General features: G+C 39.0%; 1 protein-coding gene and 1 pseudogene across 1 annotated transcript; both read left to right on the forward strand.

The window, feature by feature from the left end:
* Positions 1 to 252: 252 nt before the first annotated feature.
* On the forward strand, positions 253 to 7,280 carry LOC140573749 (immunoglobulin lambda-1 light chain-like; annotated as a pseudogene).
* Positions 7,281 to 7,576: 296 nt separating this feature from the next.
* Positions 7,577 to 17,451, forward strand: LOC140573745 (immunoglobulin lambda-1 light chain-like). Its single transcript, XM_072693277.1, has 5 exons — positions 7,577 to 7,652; positions 8,695 to 8,817; positions 8,908 to 9,233; positions 15,850 to 15,883; positions 16,914 to 17,451. Exons 1-5 carry the CDS (start codon positions 7,586 to 7,588, stop codon positions 17,234 to 17,236), a joined length of 873 nt encoding a protein of 290 aa, XP_072549378.1. The 5' UTR covers positions 7,577 to 7,585; the 3' UTR covers positions 17,237 to 17,451.
* The last annotated feature ends 111 nt before the right edge of the window (positions 17,452 to 17,562 follow it).

Consider the following 17,562-nt stretch of genomic DNA (forward strand, 5'->3'; position numbering starts at 1 on the left):
TAAACAAAAAAGTAAAGAAAACGACTTAATATATTTAGAGACATTTCCAGAAGATCATGTTTCTTTACAGTAAAGCTCATGAATTACTCAATATATACAATACACTTTACCTATTTCTATATTTCTCATATGGGGTGTGTAGATGAGTAACTCCTCCCTCTGCCCCCTCCTGACTCTCTTATAGCTCGTCCCTGCACTCTCTCCTTTATCTGCTCCTCAAGCTGCTCATCTCTTCACTCAGCACAGAGAGCATCACACACTGACAAGATGCTGCCAGCACTCTGCACTCTCTTCACTGCTCTCTCATGTAAGATTTCACAGCACTGGAGCTCCTCAGCACTTGCCTACATCTAATGTGAGCATGAAGAAATGTAACATGATGCTGCTTTTATTGCAGGTGTCAGTGGTGTGACTGTGGTGACACAGAAGCCCCCTGTTCTCACACAGACTAAAGGAGAGAAGACCACTATGCACTGTAATCTGGGGACTGTTACTGGTAGTGCTGTTCGATGGTATAAACAGGTTCCAGGAGGAGCTCCACAGTATGTGTTAATGAACTATCATGACTGGAGTTCTCCTACATATGGATCTGGCTTCTCTTCTCCTAAATTCACATCAACACACTCATCTCAATCAGATTACACTTTGATCATCAGTAATGTGGAGGTAGGAGACTCTGCAGTGTATTACTGTGCAACATGGGACGGCTCTGTTAATGAATGGGTATCACAGTGATTCAGACCATGACAAAAACCCTCCTCACTGCTCACATTCACTTCTGCTTTCAGACAAAAGTGGAAACATGAGAACATGAGTTTTTTTTTTTTTTTAGCAAATTTTTCTTCAGTCTTGCTTCATTAATCTAATCACATAATTAAAGTATTTTTTCTCTAAATGTAAATCATGTTCTTTTATGAAAAGATTTTCAGCTCCTTGCATTACTTTTTTTATGAGAGACGCAGTATAACTTCATGGTTGTCATCTCAATGGTAGCCATAGGTAGGGGTTCTTTCAGCAATATCTTCAGGTCTTTTTTTTTACTTTCAGGAAAGTAAATAACTATTAATATCATGCTGTCATTCTAAGCAGAACACATTATTACTTTCCATAACTTTATAGATCTACTAGTCCTATAAACTCTCGGCTGGTTGCCTTTGTCTTGTCTTAGTTTACTAGTTTTAGTGCTCACATTTAAAAATGAGGATGCTCACAATAGCTTTTAATACATTTAAATCAGAGGCTAGATATCGTCCTTTCCTAGATTCATATCACACCATTGAACCACTGCCTCTGTTCAACTTCATCATAGGTTCTGCCCCTGTTTAGGAATCAAGGTTACAGATCTAAATTCTTACATTTTTACAGAGAACAACATTAAATAAGAATGATTGATAAATTGTGCGGAATAAACTAAATCTTAAAATTAATTGGAAGGAATACTTAAATCACATATTTAGCCATACTCATCTCAAAATGACCACATTAAATGAAGGTGAAAGTGTTTCTATCTGTTAATTCCATTAATTGTATTGGTGAGAAGTAATGAAAGAGGATGTTGCACCCAAAAGATTCTCTACACACCACAATGTACTCATGAAGTGAAGCAGAAAAACATCAAGAATCAGCTTTACCACTAAAAAATAACATCAACACATCAAAGTGTTTAAAAGAAATATAAGCACAAAATACACATTTAAATAAATCAAAAGATGATGTCTTTGAATTTCACAGCTGTGTAACTACACTGACACTAACTCACCGTGGAAAGTACAGGCCTGAGGTTTGACTGTATTTAAGACTGCTTTACTTCTGCTAGCCCCCGGAGACGACGGAGGTCTCCCTCCATTGATTGTGTTGCCGGCACCAGATCTAGGAGACATCTGCGTCAGCAGAAAGGGGTGCACAGGCTGGGCCCGCGTTTATTCCTGAACTGCGCATGCTCAGGGATGGAAATTAGCGATCTGGCAATTAACAGGGCTGCGCCACCTAAAAACATTAAACTGTATATAGAGTCAATTTCTCACCCCTCTAAAACTGAAGTTCCTTTCCTGACCACCAGAGGTCCGGCTCACCGGAATACTCTCACACCTGCCCTCAATCAGGACCCTCATCAGCCGCTCTACTCACACTCCCTCCACACAGCTACTCTCTGAGAAGTGCTGCTAGTTACACCTGTCTCAGTGATCCCTGCCCTTGTGTGTTTGATAGTCTGTGTTCTTTGGACTGATCTTTGACCGTTGATCTTTGGTTTTGTCTTTTTGACAATTGTCTATAAATGATGATAAACCCAGCACATGGATCCGTCTCGACTCCTCGAGTCTACAGGGGCGAGGAGACATGCGCTTAAACCCCTTTCTGCAGTTTTCTGATTCTTCATGTAACAGACTCCGATTTCTTAGGTCTGAGTAAGATGAAGAAATCAGATGATCAGAGCTGGATTTTAGCTCAGTAATCTGAATTTTCACTGCATGTATAACGTTACTTTTTAACCGCTGTCTCAGATTTCTCAGTTTGAGCATGTGTGAAAACAGACTGTGGAAATCAGCAGAAATCAGCAATCAGCGTTTAATGCCTGTCTCACACTGCAGGATATTAAATCCTAACCGATGTGGAAATCGTGAGAGACTCCAACCATAATGAGATTTTCTTCACAGATTTTCTGTCCTTGATCGTTGTTGGTCAGTAAAGTCCTCACAGTGCACAATCTGATCTGAAGGAAACACCACACACTTTCAGACTTTGCAGGGAACAAGAGTCTCAACCGGCGGCTCTGAATCTTAAACCCTCGCAGGAGTTTCTCGTAAACTGATCCATTGCACAGAAAAAGCCGAGAGCAAAAAAGAAAACCGGAGAATCATATTTGTGGAACTAAAAGCTGTTTATGGGGGCAGTGAGAATCAGTTTGCTCAGGAAACACTTGTGTTAGAAAAAATGGAAGTAGTCATTTATAATGCTCAAAAGTAAAACTTCCCCCTAAATTAGACTCGTATCTCCTCAGCCTCTGCGAACACACTGCTACAAATCTGCAGGTGAGTAAAATGTGGAGAAACTGTTCATATAGAGCTTTAACAGAAACACGAGCTCTACCCTAGTTTAAGCAGACGGGGTCGCTCATGAGAGGGGTGATGTTCTTTTACCCTCTCTTACAGAACCAGAACGAGACACATGAGGAAATGTCTCACTGTATTTAATACTGATACTGGTGATATTACAGATTAAAGCCTTATGATTATGACTGATTTTATTTATGCTTGTTTTAACTCACTCAACATCCAGCAACACCCCTGTGCAGGGTAATGGTTCAGCTCAGGTGACGCAGGAGTGGGGCTGACCCTATAAGAGGTAGGGGATGGTTAAGAAAGGGGGGCTTGCAGATACTTCCCTCACAAAGCAAGCAGTCTGAGAAGGACTAGAGCTGAGAGTAAAGTCCTGTGGTCCAAGACTTATTCTACTTTTCTGTACTGCCAAATAGAATGATCAAGTAACGAAGTACAAATACTAAGTTACATTACTTAAGTATACATTTTAGTTATTCATACTTTACTGGAGTAATTATTTTATTATTTAGTAAATAAAAAATCTTTCCAGATAAATCGCTCCATCCGGAAAGTGAGACTTAGCAGACGTATGAAGCCTAGTATGAAGATGTCCGTGACAGAGACTCAAGAGAACTCGAGTGAAATGTCCCAACGGATCGGCTTTTGACCATTAGCTCAAGTATGGAGGTGCTGGTCAGTTCTTGGCTTTGTAGGCCAGCGTCAGGGTTTTGAATCTGATGCGGGAAGCAGCTACAGGAAGCCAGTGAAGAGAACACAGCAGTGGAGAGACATGGCTGAACTTTGAAAGGTTGAAGACGACCCGTGCCGCTGCTTTCTGGATAAGTTACAGGGGCCTGATGGTGCGCAGAGGGAGACCAGCCAGAAGAGAGGTGCAGTAGTCAAGTCTAGAAGTGACGAGAGACTGAACGAACACCTGGGTGGTCTCTCTAGAGAGGAAGGGTCGAACTCTCCGGATGTTGCACAGGAGGAATCAGCAGGACCGAGTTACGTTTGCAACATGACTTGAGAACGATAACTGATCATCCATCACTACACCAAGACTTCGAGCCATTAAACACACGTTAATGTTCAGTAGTAAACATAGATGAACTTTTTAATATATTTGATATTAATAAAATGCATTCATTTCCAATGGGCAGATATGCAGCTGAAACAGGTCGCCTAGTGCACCCCAAACTTTTTTCAACATTAACATTTTAATATAACGTTATGATCCTTATGCTTTCAGAAAAATGTTTTTTGGGGGGTTGTTAAGCTTTTTCCTTTGTTTTCATTACATTATTTTTACTTTTATACTTTAAGTAGTTTTGAAACCAGTACTTTTACACTTTTACTTGAGTATAAAGCCTAAGTTGATACAACTTCTATAGAGGTCTTTTTAAACCCTAGTATCTCCACTTCTACCTGAGTAATGAATGTGAATGCTTTAATACATCTTTGCTGTCAGCGAGTCAGGTCACCCTTTTAATTCAGTTTGTTTTGTGTTTGTACAGTTTTTCTTTTGTTTGTCTTCACTGTTGTGAATAAATCACACAGTTTATAAAAGAATTATTCAGCATTGTCCCGTATTTCAACCTGCTGCTACATCCCACTCTTCCCTTCAGCCACAATCTACCCAGTGAATGTGTCTCTCCTCACAGGGTTCAGCAGAGCATTGTAACACATAAACAGGTTGATCAGATTACTGATAAAAAGATTTTCTGCAATTATTGGATTAGTCACAGGTTCATTACAATTTAAAAGATCAGAGTATTTTCAGCAGAATATCTTTAATAAGTTAAAGATAACTGGTAAGAAATTATCTAGATCTAAAATGAGACACTAAAAACTGGGCTTGAGTTCATTAATATCAACGTAATCCAGAAAATCCATAAATTAATTCTGCTTCACACATATTGTTAGAAATGTTATCAAACAAAGTCACAGCTGATTGGATGGTGAGAGATCCAGCCCCCTCCCTTAGTTCTTTATGAAAGCCTCTTCCACTCTCTCCTCTCTTCATCCTCCACTCTGTTCATCTCTCTGCTGATCACACAGACATCATGCTGGCCACCCTCTGTGCTCTCCTCCCTGCTCTGGCATGTAAGAGATCTCCTCCTGCTTCTCTCTTTACATTGATGGGTTTGTTTGTTTCTGATTGTGTTTAAAATGAAAATGACATCAGCTCCAATGTTGCTTTATGTTTTAGGGGTCAGTTCACAGAAAGTTCTGACACAGAGCCCTTCAGTTCTGACAGACCAGGGCAGAACTGTCAGCATGGACTGTAACATCGCTAAGGATGAGAGCTATTATGTCTACTGGTATAAACAAGTTCCAGAAGCAGCTCCTCAGTTTGTGTTGAGCTTTCATTATTCTATTAGCTCTCCTGATCTATATGGAGCTGATTTTCCATCTGCACGCTTCACATCTAAAGCCTCTTCAAACATCGACTACCAGTTAATAATCAGTAATGTGGAGGTAGGAGACTCTGCAGTGTATTACTGTGGAACATGGATCAACTCTCAAACTGATTACGTATCACAGTGACTGAGAGCGTGACAAAAACCTCCTCACTGCTCACCTTCACTTCTCCATTTCATTCAGCACATTTCTCAGCTGGAGCAGAAAGGTGGGGGTAATAGGTGCAGTTCTCTTGAGCAGGAGGTGTGATGAAATCCCAGGAGAACAGAGATGAGGAGTTCACAGAGAGGGAAATGGGATGTGGAAGGACTCAGTGCTGATCATAGACAGTAGAAGAGAGAGCTGAAGTGTAGAGGACGTTTCAGTTCCGCTACTTTCACTTCTGAAACTGAGGAGGTTTTTGTATGGGTGAGGATATGAAGTGAAGCACTGTGGTATTCGGCCAAGGAACAAAGCTGATCGTCACTGGTAAGAATCTCTTCTCTTCGTCTACATTACACTGCTTCACTTAATTTTGACTAAACATTCAAGTATTACCTAAAATATGAAATTAGTTTGACTAATTGTAAAAAGCTTGGCTTGTAATATGAATATTAAACCATTCAGCTATCCTCAAATGTTCTTTTATGAATTTATACTGTGTGTTTTATAGTCTGTAGAGTTTTCTGTAAAAAAAATATGATTGTGGAAAATTTCAAATATGCTGTGTTATTCAAATGCTTTGTTGAAATGATTCTATTGATTTTGGGTGAATTTAAAGTATACCTTTTATAATATGTGTTTTAAATGAATTAGTACAGAATTATTGATAACTGAAATCTATTTGATCTTTCATTTTAATAAAAAGAGGAGAGTACAGTAGTCTACAGTCATACTATGTGAACTTCAGTGAAATAATAACATTAATAAAATTATCTTTCCTAAAACAAATACAAAAATATTAGTTTAGAAAACAACTAAAGTATTGATCAACATGGAATAGTGGAACTGCAGCATCGGTCAGCAAATGACCTGAACTTTATTAGGTGCTGATCTTCTTTGTTGAGCAAATTACTGCTGTTATACAGAAACCTAATATCTCTAAAATGGCAACTTTACATGAGATGATTAAAAACCTTTAATGGAAGCAAATATAAAACTATTTTATTTCATGTAATTCTGGACCTTTTTTGTTGTATTTGTCTGATCATCATGCACTTTTGTCAAATGAACAACTGCCAGTTTCAAATTATGTCATAAAGTGCAAACAATGGAGATAGAAGGTTTCGGGTTACAGTGATAAAATATGACCTGTTAAATTGGATTAAATGTTGATCTATTTTTTTTTATATTATTTAATTTCTCTTTCTCTTGTTTGTCACTTTGAAATATCCAGTAAAATAAACCAAGAAAAAGTTTAAATAATAGACTGAAAATGTCTATTTTCCTGTACTGATTTTCTTCATTTTTTTGCCCCCATTTAATAATATCCTTATCCTTTTTCTCTCTCTTTTATCAGACTTAGCTGTTCCTCCTCCTGTTCTGACCATCTTCCCTCCGTCTACTGAAGAGCTGAAGTCTAACAAAGCCACTCTAGTGTGTGTGGTCAGTGACCTGTCCACTGGTTTTGCTGATGTTCGTTGGCTGGTGGGCGGAACCCCGGTCAGCAGTGGAGTGACCACTGGCTCTGCAGAGCAGCAGCCCAATAAGAAATTCCGACTGAGCAGCTTTTTGAGCATTGAGAGATCAGAGTGGGATAAAGATAAAGACATAACATGTGAAGTGTCTGCTGCCTCAAAAGCTACCAGTAAAAAGATGAAGAAGTCTGAATGCACGGACTGACCCTGATCAGATCTGCTCCACCTTCATCCTGCTCTTCTTCAAACTAACAGTCATTACTTGGCAGTGCTGAATAGAAACAGTAGTTGAGTGTGTAGTGAAAGAATGCTGATTTCATCAACACACACTGGATCATCTCCTGCTTACGTAGTCCTTCATCTTTTCTGCTGTACAATAAAGAATAAGAGTGAGAAGGACTAAAAGAGGGAAACAGGTTTCTACAGCATTCTAAAAGGATCAGGAGTTTATAGAAACTCAGTTACAGGGAGATGTTGTGATATCTATGGTTACTGAGAACGCCACTGAAAATGGGAAAGGATGTTCTACAGCAGATCAGAGTCAGAGATCACTGTCCAGACAAGTGCAGTAAAGAGAGTGAGTTCAAATGGAGTTCTCCTGTGAGAGATTCAGATCTTCAGACTCAGACTAAACTGAACACCAGCTAAAAGACTGAAGTTCAGATCAAACCACTGGAAGATCCTTACTGAAGATTTACTGGAACTGATCCAACACACACAGATAAGAGATTACTGAGGGAAATGTCTTCTAGATATTGATAAGCAGGTTATGAGTTTGATCAGTGGGAGGATGTGAGATATTGGGATGTTGATCATCAGTGTTAATGTCACTGAAAATGGATGTAGTTGATTTCAATCATATCTGAGTTACTGATGGATGTGCAGTTTGTTGGAGTCAAAGGAGTGAATGAAGAAGGGCTGGTATGGAGGGATAATAAAGAGGAGGGGAGCGGGATTTGGTGATGTTGTGAAGAGCTCCATCTGTCAGCAGAAGCGTGAACTGCAGTCTACTGTTCAGCAGGAGAGGGGTTTACTCAGCAGTGCAGGAAGACCAGAGTTTGATGTGTTTCAGTAAGATTTGGGGGAATTTGCTCCTTTCTTGGTATTTTCATGTGCTACTTTTAAATGCACTCAAACCCGGCTGTAGGGGGCAGTGAAGGATCAGAGAGAGGTGCACTGACGTGGAAATTTCCCCAAGAGATGATCCGGTTCACTAGTCAGTGTGTACCTCCTCTCTCACTCAGGATACACCTGCTGGAAGCTCTCTGTAATTTTAGCTTCATGTAAATGAGGAGGTTTCTCTGTGTATCGTCTCAGAATGAGAGAAAAACAAACTTAAGGTTTTACTGGTTTAAATGATTTTAATCTGAGAACAAAATTTAAAAGGAAATATTTAATATATGTTTATCTAAGAAATATAAATATCATTAATACACAATATGTCCTGATGTAAACTTCAACACTGCTGTTTAACATCAGTCTCATTAAGTTACTCCATACAGGAGATATCTGATGATCAATCATTTATATATCCTTTCACAAATGAGAGTGTGTAGAAGGTTACATGTAGTGTGTTGTCAGCTGACCCCTCCCTCTGTCCCCTCCTTACTCTCTTATAGCTCGTCCCTGCACTCTCTCCTTTATCTGCTCCTCAAGCTGCTCATCTCTTCACTCAGCACAGAGAGCATCACACACTGACAAGATGCTGCCAGCACTCTGCACTCTCTTCACTGCTCTCTCATGTAAGATTTCACAGCACTGGAGCTCCTCAGCACTTGCCTACATCTAATGTGAGCATGAAGAAATGTAACATGATGCTGCTTTTATTGCAGGTGTCAGTGGTGTGACTGTGGTGACACAGAAGCCCCCTGTTCTCACACTGACTAAGGGAGAGAAGACCACTATGCACTGTAATCTGGGAAGTGTTACTAATGATGCTGCTCGATGGTATAAACAGGTTCCAGGAGGAGCTCCACAGTTTGTGTTAGTGAACTATCATGACTGGAGTTCTCCTGAATATGGATCTGGCTTCTCTTCTCCTAAATTCACATCAACACACTCCTCTCAATCAGATTACACTTTGATCATCAGTAATGTGGAGGTAGGAGACTCTGCAATGTATTACTGTAAAACATGGGACAGCTCTGTTAGTGAGTACGTATCACAGTGATTCAGACCATGACAAAAACCTCCTCACTGCTCACATTCACTTCTGCTTTCAGACAACAGTGGAAACATGAGGAGTGTGTACTGAGGTTAATGTAGTGAATGTAAACTTTCATAATATGAATCTTTCTAATACATTCAATTTATGATGAACTGTCAAAAACTCAAAAACATAATTCAAGTATATTTCTCCAGCCTCTTTTTATAGTTTGCTTTTTGTTTCTTAACATTATTGTAAGTAAAATTCTAAAGATTTAGAATTTTTGGGAGAAGTCAGTGATATATTGTAATTGTGTAATTGTAAAGCACAGTTATTAACATAAAAGGTATGCAGAGTGAGGTGTTCTCTGAACTCCACCATATCAAATACATATTTTAATACCCATTTTATTTTTTATATTTTAATACAATAATAATTCACCACAACTGTAAATCACACCACATCCTAACCTCATACAAACTCACTCTGCAACCTGCCTTTTAATTCTACTGTAACTGTAACTAATAACTCTCTCACCCACCAAAGACTTGTCTCCCCACTCACTTTGTCAGACTACAGTTGAAATTCCTATGTTATCTAATTCCTTTATGTAAATAATAATGGTAACTGTAATAAAAGCAGATTTGTTAAACATCAGGTTTAACTGGATTTAACACCGTCTGTCTTTTATCTCATTATAAAAGAAGGTGACGGTTTATTTTCAATAGAATATATCATTAATTAACATTACAAAGTGTCATTATATATCATAATCTTCTTTTACTCCTTCCCAAACATATTAACACACCATCATATTAACAATCTCAGGATCCACCAGAAGCTCCACTCATTTAATAGACACTTCTTTACTTCAAGATTGTCATTTTGTTTGTATTGTATGGAATAATAAGCCTGTGAGGGGTTGAACACCATTTCAAGATTTCTTGACCAATATGTTGCGTATATTGCGTATAATGTACTGCTGCCTTGTCCCCAGAAAGGGTACCACAGGTGGAGTGTGTGTGTGCCACCCATTTCCAAGGTCCTGGGGTTGTGAGAATGGGCAAATTCAGGTCCAGAAAAAATATTTTCCCCAATATGTTGGTTCAACTGCCTTAACAGCTCTCCTTAGCTCATGCCAGCAGGAGAGCCGTCCAGGTAAAATCCTGGGGAGGATTTTAACTCTCTGGACCTGAATTTGCCGCCTCTGGTTGTGAGTTCTTTACTGAAACTGCTCTCATTGCAGTTACAGAGAAGCTTCATGCAGCTAAAGCTGCCAAACTGTCATCTGTTGACACAGAGGACCACAAGATCCTCCTCTAACCTTTGCCAGCCTTAAAATTACCAGCTCTGCATGGCGATGGTTTGCTTCGTACCTGCAGGGACGCTCATACCCGGTAACATGGCAAGGGGGCATGTCCGCTCCTTGTAGTGTCTCCACTGGCGTTCCACAAGGCTTGGCGCTTGGTCCTCTTCTTTTCTCACTCTACACTAAATCTCTTGGTAAAGTAATATCCTCTCATGGATTCTATACAACTGTTACGCCGACGAAACTCAACTCATTCTTTCTTTCCCACCGTCTGAGAAACTCTTCTTGGATTGCGGCTCACCACCTCAAACTCAACCCCAGCAAGACAGAGCTGCTGTACATCCTGGCAACTGCTGTATCTTCATAAACTAGGATATTTTCTGAATAAGAGAGAGACAATCCCATTACAGTTACAGCAATGCTCTTATCCAGACTGACTTACCAATAGAACCATGTTATACAGGTAGGTGGATAAAGTGTTAGGAGTCTTGCAGAGTTCTGTCTTGCAATGGAATCGAACCCGGTTTTCCACAAGGGCAAATGTGTCTCCTACTATACACCCATTATTACAACCATACAAGAACACCTCAGAGAAGGTAGCCCCAGGGAAATGACAACACATTGAATGTCAGTCTAAATGATTGAACAAAACCTTGTATGTAAATAGATGGTGCTAAGAGCCAATAAGTAAGATGAATATGTTTACTTCAAAAAGTTTTGTGATGTCACTTTTTGAAGTGCTGCAAGTGAATTTACTGTTTTTACAGAGTACACATTTATATAAAACTAATGAAATCTACCATACAATTACAAAAATAACTTTTCCAGATTTTCCATATGGGGTGTTTAGATGAGAAACCCCTCCCTCTGCCCCCTCCTGACTCTCTTATAGCTCGTCCCTGCACTCTCTCCTTTATCTGCTCCTCAAGCTGCTCATCTCTTCACTCAGCACAGAGAGCATCACACACTGACAAGATGCTGCCAGCACTCTGCACTCTCTTCACTGCTCTCTCATGTAAGATTTCACAGCACTGAAGCTCCTCAGCACTTGCCTACATCTAATGTAAGCATGAAGAAATGTAACATGATGCTGCTTTTATTGCAGGTGTCAGTGGTGTGACTGTGGTGACACAGAAGCCCCCTGTTCTCACACCGACTAAATGAGAGAAGACCACTATGCACTGTAATCTGGGGACTGTTACTGGTAGTGCTGCTCGATGGTATAAACAGGTTCCAGGAGGAGCTCCACAGTTTGTGTTAGTGAACTATCATGGCGACAGTTCTCCTACATATGGATCTGGCTTCTCTTCTTCTAAATTCACATCAACACACTCCTCTCAATCAGATTACACTTTGAACATCAGTAATGTGGAGGTAGGAGACTCTGCAGTGTATTACTGCCAGACATGGGACAACTCTGCTAGTGAGTACGTATCACAGTGATTCAGACCATGACAAAAACCTCCTCACTGCTCACATTCACTTCTGCTTTCAGACAACAGTGGAAACAGTGGACCTGAGTTGAATGTACTGAAATGTTTCATGTTTAAATGGTTTTAAATCAATATTTTTCAGTTAAATTAGGTAAATCATTACTAAGATTTTAATGGAATGATTTGGGTTTAGTGGGTTACTTTTGTTTCCTCTCTCCTCCTGATATTAAAATAAGTTCTGCAACTCTTTGATAGTGTGTAGTATGCAGTAAAGTTCAGACCATCCTAAATTCAACAATGCACTCTACATCTCATTCACCTCAAATTATAACACTCCTTTCAGGAGTACAAAGAGCTTAATGTAAGAGTCATTTAGACATCAGTAAAGAACCTTCAGTCAAGAAAAATGACAAAGATGATAAAAATATCCAAAATTAAACCACTCCAGAGTGTCATTCATGTACAGCAATAAGAAAATACAAATATAAATAACATAATTGTAGCTGTATTTATTTAATTCATCATTTAAATATTATTATCTATATTTCTCAGGAAAAATCCCAGGAGAAAAGCATTTGAAAAGAATGTATATTTTGCTAACATGCCAAATCTTCATTATCCTTCATAAAACACCAGGAGAGTAACTCTTAACAATCACTGGACTCACCGGTGGGACCAACATTTTTTACACACTTCTATATCTCACAAATAAGATGAAGATAGTTTGTATTTGAATCCCTTTGGTAATGGAACAATAAACTGTGCTGTGAAGTTTGTTTGACACATAGTTAAAATGAGAAGGTATGTAAAGAGTACGAGGACGAGGAGGAGTTAAGGGCGTGGTGCTTCTCCCCAAATTAAATTATGACACAGCTCCACTTAGTGGGTGAACACAATTTCACATACTTCCTCCATATGTTGTATATAATGTTAATCTGACATGACATGTACCTCTGCTGCCTTGTCCCCTGAAAACCCTTCATTATTAGGATATGATAGCACTGTGAGGAATGATGGCATGGGAGTGTGTGGTTGAGTGATAATCAGTCTAGTCACTGTCTGTGAGGAGTTTAACATGTTCTTAGTTGGTTGTATTTCACTAGTCTACAGCAGTTATCTGTATCAGCATGTAGGTGGAGGACGACATGCTGTTCAAGAGAACATGAACATGAAAATATTCATTATTGCTTTTTACCACACAATATACATTTGCACATTGCCATTAGAGGGAATGTGTTTCTCAGTGACTCCTCCCTCCGCCCCCTCCTGACTCTCTTATAGCTCGTCCCTGCACTCTCTCCTTTATCTGCTCCTCAAGCTGCACATCTCTTCACTCAGCACAGAGAGCATCACACACTGACAAGATGCTGCCAGCACTCTGCACTCTCTTCACTGCTCTTTCATGTAAGATTTCACAGCACTGGAGCTCCTCAGCACTTGTCTACATCTAATGTGAGCATGAAGAAATGTAACATGATGCTGCTTTTATTGCAGGTGTCAGTGGTGTGACTGTGGTGACACAGAAGCCCCCTGTTCTTACACCGACTAAAGGAGAGAAGACCACTATACACTGTAATCTGGGGACTGTTACGTCTAGTGGAGTTCGTTGGTTTAAACAGGTTCCAGGAGGAGCTCCACAGTTTTTGTTATTTAATTATCATGGCTGGAGTTCTCCTGAATATGGATCTGGCTTCTCTTCTCCTAAATTCACATCAACACACTCATCTCAATCAGATTACACTTTGATCATCAGTAATGTGGAGGTAGGAGACTCTGCAGTGTATTACTGTCAAACACATGATGTGGGGCGCTCTGGAGAGTGGGTATCACAGTGAATGACACCATGTCAAAAACCTCCTTACTGCTACCACTCACTTCTGCTTTCACACAGATCAGAAAATGAATGGGTGAATGGATGTGAATTTTGTCACACTGTTCTCATTAATAATAAGGAAGTGGGAGTGTAGGTTTTTTTTTTGTTTAAAAGGTATTATATGGGTTAAAACTTTTTTAGTGGCACAAAACGTATCAGTATGATTTTATCATAAACCCGAAATGACAGAATTAGACACACTAATGAACTGAAACTAAAAATGTGATTTTACAAGAAGTTTCTACTTCTAGGTTTTGGAGTGAATATAGTGTCCCAGCTCGTTGTCTCTGGGGGGTGTGGGGGGGTGATGGGAGGGGGATGGACAGGGTGACCTCCCTAATCTCACAATCAGATGGAATAATCTGGAGGTGGAAAAGTATCACTATAAACAACTACAGAATAAGATTCATCCTAGAATAGCTTCCTCTAGAAGAACTGCTTCCCGGCCCAGACTCACCTCCATACACACCACAAACACTGTGTACATATGCATCTAAAGGCTATTTTTAAACTGATACACGGGTGTACACAAGCTACATGAAACTGAATGAAAATCAAATGCATGTTCAGAATAAATAGTGTGAAGAAAGCCATGCACACAGTAACACGTATAAGTATGATGAACATGAAAAAACAAATGGTGGTGGTCTTTCCAGAATGTCCTCTATTAATTTGCATTCCCCATGTGGATCTGAACAACTCTGACAAGAGCTAAATTACATTGGAGCAGTGGGGCATCCCTGGACTTGGTGGAGACAAGAAACAAACACAAAGAGTTTATTTGTTTCTTTCTGATTATGTATAAAATAATATTGAGGATAAATGTTAGTCTATACTAGATCTATTTCAGTCCAATTATTGACATAACTCATTTCAGAGAACATATCACCATCTCTTACATTGGTAATAGAGACAAATATAGACACTATACTGTATTCAAGTAATAGAAAATGTACAATTTGTAATACATTTATTAATATCAGAATATGATACTTAGAATATGAATATTTATGCTAAAATAACTCTTTAAAACAGATCTGGGCTCTAGCTAAAACTATGATAATATGACGAGGTTCATCAGTTCAGTGAACAAAGTCACAGTTGATTGGCTGATGAGAGATCCACGCCCCTCCCTCAGTTCCTTATGAAAGCCTCCTCCACTCTCTCCTCTCTTCATCCTCCACTCTGTTCATCACTCTGCTGATCACACAGACATCATGCTGGCCACCCTCTGTGCTCTCCTCCCTGCTCTGGCATGTAAGAGATCTCCTCCTGCTTCTCTCTTTACATTGATGGGTTTGTTTGTTTCTGATTGTGTTTAAAATGATATTGATGATCATCAGCTCCAATGTTGCTTTATGTTTTAGGGGTCAGTTCACAGAGAGTTCTGACACAGACCCCTTCAGTTCTGACAGACCAGGGCAGAACAGTCAGCATGGACTGTAACATCGCTAAAGATGAAGGCAATTATGTCTACTGGTATAAACAAGTTCCACAAGCAGCTCCTCAGTTTGTGTTGAGCTTTTATCATTCTGATGGCTCTCCTGATCTATATGGAGATGATTTTCCATCTGCACGCTTCACATCTAAAGCTTCTTCAAACATCGACTACCAGTTAATAATCAGTAATGTGGAGGTAGGAGACTCTGCAGTGTATTACTGTGAAACATGGGATGACTCTACTAGCTCAGCTGTATCACAGTGACTGAGAGCATGACAAAAACCTCCTCACTGCTCACCTTCACTTCTCCATTTCATTCAGCACATTTCTCAGCTGGAGCAGAAAGGTGGGGGTAATAGGTGCAGTTCTCTTGAGCAGGACGTGTGAAGAAATCCCAGGAAAACAGAGATGTGGAGTTCACAGAGAGGGAAATGGGATGTGGAAGGACTCAGTGCTGATCATAGACAGTAGAAGAGAAAGCTGAAGTGTAGAGGACGTTTCAGTTCCGCTACTTTCACTTCTGAAACTGAGGAGGTTTTTGTACAGGTGAGGATATGAAGTGAAGCACTGTGGTATTCGGCCAAGGAACAAAGCTGATCGTCACTGGTAAGAAACACTTCTCTTCATCTACATTACACTGCTTCACTTATATTTTATTATATATTCAAGTATTACCTAAAATATGAAATTAGTTTGACTAATTGATTTGTTATTTTAACTGTAAAAATCTTGGCTTGTAATATGACTATTAAACCATTCAACTATCCTCAAATGTTCTTTTATAAATATAGACTGTGTGTTATATAGTCTGCAGAGTTTTCTAAAAAAAAATATTATTGTGGGTTATTCAAATATGCTGCGTTATTCAAAATCTTTATTGAAATGTTTCTATCAAAGGAAAATGATACCGTCTATAAAATATCTGTTTTAAATCAAATAGTGCAGAATTATTGATAACTGAAATCGATTTGATCTATTTAATTTGCTTTTAAATGTATATAAAACAAAGAGAAGAGTACAGTAGTCTACAGTCATACTCTGTGAACTTCAGTGAAATAATAACACATATTAATAAAATGATCTTTCCTTAAACAAATACAAAAATATCAGTTTAGAAAACAACTAAAGTATTGATCAACATAGAATAGTGGAACTGCAACACTGGTCAGCAAATGACCTGGAAATCCCTCTGTTGTGGCGAAACCTAATATCTCGAAACTTTTTATGGAAGTAAATATAAAAATATTTTATTTAACTTCTATTCTGGACTTTTTTGAATATGTAATTGTATGATCATCATTAACTTCTGACAAAAAAAAACAACAACTGCCACTTTCTAACTATGTCAAAAAGTGCAAAATAGCAAAGAAATAAGATACAAGGTTTTTGGGTGACCGTGATGAAATATAAAATAAATATAAATATATAATATAAATATATAATATAAATATAAATATATATCTATTTTTTGTTAAATTAAATATTTTATTTAAAAAACATAAAAGGAAAAGTTCATTGGAAAAGTCAATTTTCTCCATATTTTTGACTTAAAATGTGAATTAATATAAAAACCTTTCCATTATGATTTTCTAAAAATTTTACAGAATAATTTCTTCCTTCCTTTCTCTCTGATCAGACTCTGCTGTTCCACCTCCTGTTCTGACCATCTTCCCTCCGTCCAGTGAAGAGCTGAAGTCTAACAAAGCCACTCTAGTGTGTGTGGTCAGTGACCTGTCCACTGGTTTTGCTGATGTTCGTTGGCTGGTGGGCGGAAACCCGGTCAGCAGTGGAGTGACCACTGGCTCTGCAGAGCAGCAGCCCAATAAGAAATTCCGACTGAGCAGCTATTTGAGCACTGAGAGATCAGAGTGGGATAAAGATAAAGACATAACGTGTGAAGTGTCTGCTGCCTCAAAAGCTACCAGTAAAAAGATGAAGAAGTCTGAATGCACGGACTGACCCTGATCAGATCTGCTCCACCTTCATCCTGCTCTTCTTCAAACTAGCAGTCATTACTTGGCAGTGCTGAATAGAAACAGTAGTTTAGTGTGTAGTGAAAGAATGCTGATTTCATCAACACACACTGGATCATCTCCTGCTTACGTAGTCCTTCATCTTTTCTGCTGTACAATAAAGTTGTTTGATGAAGTTTAATAAAATGCAGAAGTTCAAAACTGTTGCTGTGCATTTTTCATGCTGATGGAGAAAACAGTCTCCTATTCTAGACATTATATCAGAGAGACTTCAGCACAGAAGCAGCAGAATCAAACACACTGAGCTGGAAA

This window comes from Salminus brasiliensis, chromosome 12, assembly GCF_030463535.1.
Source record: "Salminus brasiliensis chromosome 12, fSalBra1.hap2, whole genome shotgun sequence".
Lineage (NCBI taxonomy): Eukaryota > Metazoa > Chordata > Actinopteri > Characiformes > Bryconidae > Salminus > Salminus brasiliensis.

Excerpts from the sequence above, each read along its gene's own strand:
- LOC140573745 (XM_072693277.1), top strand. The coding sequence starts at position 7,586 with ATGGGAAAGGATGTTCTACAGCAGATCAGAGTCAGAGATCACTGTCCA. Across the intron at positions 7,653-8,694 it reads AGACAAGTGCAGTAAAGAGA|CTCGTCCCTGCACTCTCTCC; the intron begins GTGAGTTCAAAT and ends ACTCTCTTATAG. Across the intron at positions 15,884-16,913 it reads AACAAAGCTGATCGTCACTG|ACTCTGCTGTTCCACCTCCT; the intron begins GTAAGAAACACT and ends CTCTCTGATCAG.